Raw genomic sequence first — 7,873 nt, forward strand, 5'->3', positions numbered from 1 at the left:
ACTGTTGACCCAGTACTTACATAGACTCTGTGTAACACTGTTGACCCAGTACTTACATAGACTCTGTGTAACACTGTTGACCCAGTACCTACATTGACTCTGTATTTTTTGTTGTCTGTGTAGCCCTGTTGGACTGTTATGAATACTTCTTTGTCAAAACCACCGACCATTCTCCTCTCTACTTCCATGCTGAATGTTTCTTTCCAGTCCACTGCTGGATTTTTGCACTGAAATATAACACAAAATCACAAATAACCAAATCCATAAAAATAGCAATTAATAGCAAATTACACCTTAAACCCCCTTGATTCTGCAGAAGGGTACATTACCCACCAATTACAATCCTGCAGCGGGACAGAGCAGGCCTGCATGGGTGTTTCATACATTGTTGGTTACACATGTCCATTTGTGCCAAGATATGCTCAAGTTATTGTCGCCCTTTTCTTTCGTACTTACAGTAACTGTGCACACTGTACATTGTGTCATGTTGTTGGATCAGAACTGTATGTCAATGGATAAGTCGAGGCTGACATCAGACTGGTCTATATAACTAACAACTATGGATAAGTCGAGACTGACATCAGACTGGTCTATATAACTTACAACTATAGATAAGTCGAGGCTGACATCAGACTGGTCTATATAACTTACAACTATAGATAAGTCGAGTCTGACATCAGACTGGTCTATATAACTAACTACTATAGATAAGTCGAGACTGACATCAGACTGGTCTATATAACTTACAACTATAGGTAAGTCGAGGCTGACATCAGACTGGTCTATATAACTTACATCTATAGATAAGTCGAGGCTGACATCAGACGGGTCGATACAACTAACAACTATAGATAAGTCGAGGCTGACATCAGACTAGTCTATATAACTTACAACTATAGATAAGTCGAGGGTGACATCAGACTGGTCTATATAACTAACAACCATGGATAAGTCGAGGCTGACATCAGACTGGTCTATATAACTAACAACTATGAATAAGTCGAGGGTGACATCAGACTGGTCTATACAACTAACAACTATGGATAAGTCGAGGCTGACATCAGACTGGTCTATATAACTAACAACTATAGATAAGTCGAGGCTGACATCTATAAATAAGTCGAGGCTGACATCAGACTGGTCTATATAACTTACATCTATAGATAAGTCGAGACTAACATCAGACTGGTCTATATAACTTACATCTATGGATAAGTCGAGACTGACATCAGATTGGTCTATATTACTTACATATATAGATAATTCCAGGCTGACATCAGACTGGTCTATATTACTTATGTCTATACCCCCGTATATAACTTACATCTATAGATAAATCCAGGCTGATAGGATCATCACACTGGTTAATGTCAACGGTGATATGGGAGAGACAGATTCCATCGATTCTGTAATAGCAGTCAGCATGCAAATGATGGTACTTGCAAATTTGTCCTGAAATTCAGAAATTTATTTCAATATTTTTTTTGCAAGTCAAATGATTTTTGACAATTATTCGAAAAAAATGTTATTCATGCACAAAAAGTGTTTATGAAGGTGACTGTCTACTGGTCTACTTGTTTACTGGTCTACTGGTCTACTGGTCTACTTGTTTACTGGTCTACTGGTCTACAGTTCAGTGCAATCACTCTTGTGACCAGCCTTTGAGCTAACCAGTGGTGACCAGTCAAGTTCAAATGTCGAAAGTACCAAGCTTTGAAAACCTACACTACACTTATAACTTACATAAGTATATTTTCTTAAAATTCAATTTACCTTGACAGAACTGCAGTAATGTGGAAAGAATATAGACAATGGTAGCCGCCAACAAGATGTTAGCCATCGTTAGGTCCTCAGGCGTGTCTATCCCATATCGGGGAAAATTTTCTCTTACAAATTGTTGGTGTCACCCTGCAAAAATGTGAAGAGTTTTAAAGGAATTAATTCACACATCTTGATCCCAAACTATCGTTTACATTGTTTGTGAGTACATTAAACAGGTTGAAAACTTTCTGAAATTGTCTCATGTTTTCAAGATCCCTTTGTATTGTAACAAGCAGGCGGTCACCCATCCAACTACTGACCACGCTCGAGCTCGATGTTGCTGAACTAGTGAGCAGGTCCCCAGGTTATACTTCATCGCTAGAAAAGCTAGCTTGCCAGTAGACAGTATGTTTCCCTCAAATTCCTTAGCTGTTACAGTATGTTATGTTTGAATGAATATATGCACTTCAAATTTTTCTATTTCACTTAAATTATTGAAAAATGCTATGATGATTTTTTTTTATGTTTGTATGTTTAAGCAGTTTTTGAATTGTTCAATGTTTATTGGGTGTAAATGTAGTGAAAAACATGAATGAAAAAAAAGAAAACAGTTCAACCAATAGCTGTTTTTTCAGGAAAGTGAAACAGGTGAAAACTATGGGTCGATTCCATACAAAACTGGGAGATGTCTTTTGTATGATCATTATAGCGGTACCCTCATTTCAGTGCTTTCTAGTCTTGTGTATGATGATTTTAGTGCTTTCTAGTCTTGTGTATGATGATTTTAGTGCTTTCTAGTCTTGTGTATGATGATTTTAGTGATTTCTAGTCCTGTGTATGATCATTAGAGTGCTTTCTAGTCGGTGCGACGAATCACCGAAACGGACTAAAACGAAACCAGAACGGAAGACGAATCAACACTTCGCCTTCGCCATCTTGAATTTTTGCAGAGCGCAAGTGGCCCCGAAAAAAACCCGGGTAAAAACCGGAAAAATTTGGTTAAACAAAATCCCAACAGGCGAAATTTTAATGTAGAAAATAAACACAAAAAGGGGGGCTATATCTACGGTTCCTTATGACAGCCGATATGTTACTCTCTTGGAAACGTGTTTGAAAACACGGATAATCCTAATAAAGATTCTAGATACGGTACGTACGTGAATAATACACATATTTATATGTCATACTGATATGGGCTACAGCACATGTGTGTGTATAGCAGATGTGTATTTTAGTTTTTTTTACGTGCGTGAATCGAAATATGACAGCACACATGACTGTGATCCATCTCAGTATAGCATGTATATATGTGTATTTTAAACATTTGTAACGAATCCCTGTGCATGAATATAAACTTAAAAGATGACTGAAGTTGACAAATGTTTTATTTCTTCACAATCTCAAACTTGATTGAGTCCCTGTAAATAGCATCATATGACCATGATAAACAAATGTGCAAGATAACATAATGCACATCAAAATACAATACAGATTTTGTAGTGTTATATTTTTTTGACATCACTATAATATATGCTATGTAACATAAACTCACAGTATCTTCCATCCTTACATATAACATGCATTTAAAATCTTAAACCACTACAAGGACAATTTGCTTATTGAGGGAAAGGGCTTTGTATAAGTTGTTTAACTTAATCCCATTGTTTAATTAAAATAGGCAGTAAAATATGCTTAATATTTTTTTTAAAAATCTTGTAATGTACAGGTATATATAATATAAATATGCAGGTATGTATAGTATTTATATAAATTGCAAGCAGGAATAATTTCAGGCATTCATTATTAAAGGACTGAGTTTGGGAAGGGTCCAAACATACTGTCATTGATTTATCAGTCACTATAAAAATGTAAGGTATTCAAAAACTTAACAGTTATCATATATAAGTTGCATGCAACTGCTGGGATCAATTGTCTGTATTGAAAGTGTTTTAAAATATTTATTGAGTCCTATCTTAACACATCTGTTGCATTAAGTATTAATAAGCACATGCCCGTGTTATATTGCATTTTGCACTTCATGTGCTATTTAAGACTTTTAAAGATTTTCAACTTGTGTTGGAAAATATTAGTGTTTCCTATGATTTTATTTTATTTTGTGTGTGTGGGGGTGGGTGATTGGATTAATGTTGCTTTGGAAACACAAATATTTACAACTGCCTGACCATAAAATCAAAAGCCAAATATTACCAGTATATATGTGTATAATTATGTCAATGCATCAATTGCAAGTATCCATTTAATTCAAAATGGCATGGTATAACAACCACTGACAACAAAATTCAACATCAAAAATACTACACATATTAAAAGTGGTATCTCCCAATAAGAGAGGATCTTGACCTCCTAACTGTAGAGCTGCTCATTCCTCCAGGTTGAAGAGGTGTATGTGTCCAAATTGACCACATCTGATGTTCAAATTACAAAGCAAATTGCTTACAGAAGAATTTATCGCAGGCAATACCAAGACTTGAAAAGTTTTTGTATTCTTAAAGTATGCCACTTACACATTCCCACCACCAGGATGACATCTGCCTCATCGCTGCTGGTATATTTAATATGGATTCAGCTATTCCTTGATATTATCCATCGTCGTATCACCAAACCCCTTTATGATACAAAACTCATGCTGGCAAAATGGTAGTATAATATGATTTTTATTGACTTTCTGCATAATTTATAAAGAGTCATCACTTGATACTGTATCTCCAACAAAGAAGAGTTCTTATGTTAATTATTCTGCATTTCAGATATTTTCCAAAGCAAGGAAGCAGAATCAAAGAAAGATAGATATATATATGTTTATTATAATTATAATTTCAGTTATCATAAAACACTTGTATTACTGTTGGGATTCAATTGTGGGCTCTCTTGATTAAAAAACTAAACTCATTTTACTGTATAATCAATCTAGATATTAGTTTTGCTAACACTTTCTGAATTATTCATTGGAAACAAAATTTTGAGTTCTNTAAAGAACATTACAGTATTCAAAAATATATTGCAAATAGTAAAGACGAAATATATCTCATTAACTTCCAGAATGAGTGGAACAAGTGGAAAAGGCTTATTGATATTTCCTAGACCTACATTTTGCCAATTATATGTTTGATCTTATTTAAATTTATTTGAAAAAAAAGGACAAAATTGAAACATATTATCTTAATTACTTGGCTACTGACATCTATATATTACCAGACTTCTATCCTTTACATTGGTTTGTTTAATACTGGTACTTCTCCTATTGTCTGTCTATCTTTCCGTCTGTCCAAAGGGGCACGCTTTTAGGTTATACGTACCCAGCGACTAAAAGCCTAAAATAGGTTAATATTAATAGTAGTTGTGTGTCCCTGTGGTCTGTCTTTCTTTCTGTCCATTTACCTATCTTTATTTTCTTGTTTCTCTTACCTGATTTTCCTTCCTTTCTAATATAACGTTACATTTTTTTTTAAACAAAAAGATCCTTATTAAAATTTGTTTGTCCCCTCTTATTTCATTATCTGCACACACTCACATATTATGGTCATCATCATTATTCAGGCTTTTGATGGAGTAATACACTTAACGCAGCCATCTCCAACAGTAGAGTGTAGCACACTTCTTTGAGAAAGTTTGATGAAAAATATAGGTAAGGTTTTTTTTGGGCTTTAATGTATTTTCCCCTTTTTCCTCAACTTTTTCCCCCACCGACCCCCCCCCCCCCCGATAGGTCTCTGGATCCGCCACTGTGTTTAAGGATTTTTGAGTTGTAGTTAGATCAGCTGTCGCCATAAAAAGTTTCACGATGTCTGGCAAAAAATACAGGGGGCCACATATTGAAATATCGTCCTTTTCATCAAGCCAGCCATCTGATATATAAACATTGGATCTTTAGGGTAATAATGACATCAACAATGTTCAAAAAAATACTCTAGTTTCACTTGCTTTGCTCTAACAACTGACATGATGTTCAAACTTTGCTGATATTCATTTTCTGGACGGCCTAACATAGGCCTAGTGCACTTAGGCTCCTCCTCTTTTGTCCCCTTTGTAGGAAGTCCACGGTACGACAAGAACGGGCAAGAACTGCTTCATAGCTAAGTTTTAACTTCGTCTAAAGATAAAGATTGGTCACCTGGATCCATGTTTAATTCATAAATGTGTTTATAATGATAAGATTCATATCGTCTAAAGATAAAGATTGGTCACCTGGATCCATGGTTAATTCATAAATGTGTTTATAGTGATAAGATTCATATAAAAATGTACTTAAAACGATATCAAAGAATCAGGAAATACGACAATAATGTTTACGTCGTAACCAGAACGAGGCTACGATTTTTAACCGAAAAGAATTTCGCAGGGCCGCTTACATCATCAATTAGCGAAGTGTTGATTCGTCTATTTAAAGGGAATTCAATACAGTTTAGATTGTGTGTGAACAAAACGGACCCTGATCGGAACCGAAACGAAATTGTAAATGTGTTTTTTTTGTAAATTTGAGCTGTGTTTCTTTATTTGTCGTGTAGGCCTATATATTGTGTATATTATATTTCGTTTTGGTCCGTTTCGTCGCACACCTCTAGTCTTGTGTACTGGACCAGATATATACGATACAAAGACGGTGTTTGCAGTAGCAGCATGTCTGTTGAACATTGCTTCCGACAAAGTCAAGTAATGTTACTGTGATAAAATTGTTATTATTTTGTTTTTCAGACAGCCAATTAACAGATCAACCATGAATAAGTCTTCTGCACCTGAGTGGTATATGCAGATAATATGGAGAAAAAAGAAGGCAGGCTATTTCTATGCAGACGATCTCGACTATGCAATTTGTTCTGCGTGTATCATACCAGATGGTTCATTTGTTATGTCAAATGTGCTGTAACCTTTTTAGTGTCTAAACAATTAAACGTCAGTTAGACCTACCTGCTGATCAATCCGAAACAACGACAAAAACAATTCACCGGAAATATGACACGAATACGAAGTGTTAAAAACGAACGACTGCTGACATAATCCGGAATACGTGCATTGCTTCCTCAGAACCAACTTCTCAGAACCGCTAGATTTTAACCGAACATTTACATTGATATACATAACGTAACATGTAATAACTCGGTCAGAAATGTTGTTCATTCTTTATTTTCAATTTCGACGACGTGGTGACCCTAACTAGGAGTCAGCAATAAATAACTAAGCCTACATCGGTGGTAGGTAAATCTTGTACGCCGCTCCCGTCCCAAAACCCCGTACCAGGCATATCGAGATATTTTAATATCTCATTGATGCGATCGTTTATATTTTTTAAAAATGTGACAGTTACAAAAATGTCTATCTATCATCTAATAATTTAGAAATTGACGATAATGTGTATATCAAGGGGGTAAAACTTGTACGCCGCAGTCAACCGTGAAAATCACGGTTTTTCACATATTATTAGATATCTTGAGAAAAATTACATGTTATTTTCAGGTATATAGAACAAAATAGCTCACTGTTTATAATTATGTAAGTTTCGTTGAAATAAACGACATATTTCACATGGAATTCTGACTTTGTTGTGATCGCGGGTGTATTGTTTATTCCCCTACCCATGCCAAGGGGACATCACTCCTTCAAGACCCGTGCTAAATATGCATTAATATATATATAAAAAAAACTTTTTATACAACTATTTCATTATTTCTGTTTCATTTAATAATCTGCTTTTTTTTTTTTACATGTAATGAATAAGAGAATAATCTCTTTATCACAACACACCAAACGCCACAAGCTTATTAGATGTAGAAGGTAAATGATACTCCATAATAATTCTTTAATCTACAGTATGTGAAATTAAAGTCAGTTCCTCTCAACGATAATTCTGATATTGGTACTCCAAGAAAACCAATACCTAGGTCTAGACTTTCCGTAACCCGTAAGAGATTGTCAAACATAATAGAAGGAAAAGAAGATACAAAAGATGTAAGTATTATAGCTGAGTCAGTAGCAGACATACAATGTAGTGATGGTGTAAGTATATCTGAACCAGTTGTAAGTACCAGTCCTAAGGCAAAACAAAGAAGACGACTTTCATTACCAAAAAAGAACAAACCGAATGTAAGTGATATGT

At 35.0% G+C, this 7,873-nt stretch overlaps 1 protein-coding gene across 2 annotated transcripts in view; it reads right to left on the reverse strand.

Annotated features, from left to right (window-relative positions):
- LOC110457303 overlaps positions 1–7,072 on the reverse strand; it is a 22,876-nt gene extending 15,804 nt beyond the window's left edge. The window contains exons 1-4 of one of the 2 annotated variants that reach the window (XM_021508509.1): positions 6,688–7,072; positions 1,774–1,908; positions 1,325–1,452; positions 93–227 (exon numbers count right to left, since the gene is read on the reverse strand). In XM_021508509.1, coding sequence (XP_021364184.1) covers positions 93–227; positions 1,325–1,452; positions 1,774–1,840 — 330 coding nt within the window. In that variant the 5' untranslated portion in view covers positions 1,841–1,908; positions 6,688–7,072. Of the gene's footprint in view, positions 1–92; positions 228–1,324; positions 1,453–1,773; positions 1,909–4,286; positions 4,374–6,687 lie in introns of those variants that run through there. The other variant, XM_021508510.1, reaches the window with a different exon arrangement.
- Positions 7,073–7,873: the final 801 nt, after the last annotated feature.

Source organism: Mizuhopecten yessoensis, unplaced genomic scaffold, assembly GCF_002113885.1.
Source record: "Mizuhopecten yessoensis strain PY_sf001 unplaced genomic scaffold, ASM211388v2 scaffold9085, whole genome shotgun sequence".
Taxonomy (NCBI): Eukaryota; Metazoa; Mollusca; class Bivalvia; order Pectinida; family Pectinidae; genus Mizuhopecten; species Mizuhopecten yessoensis.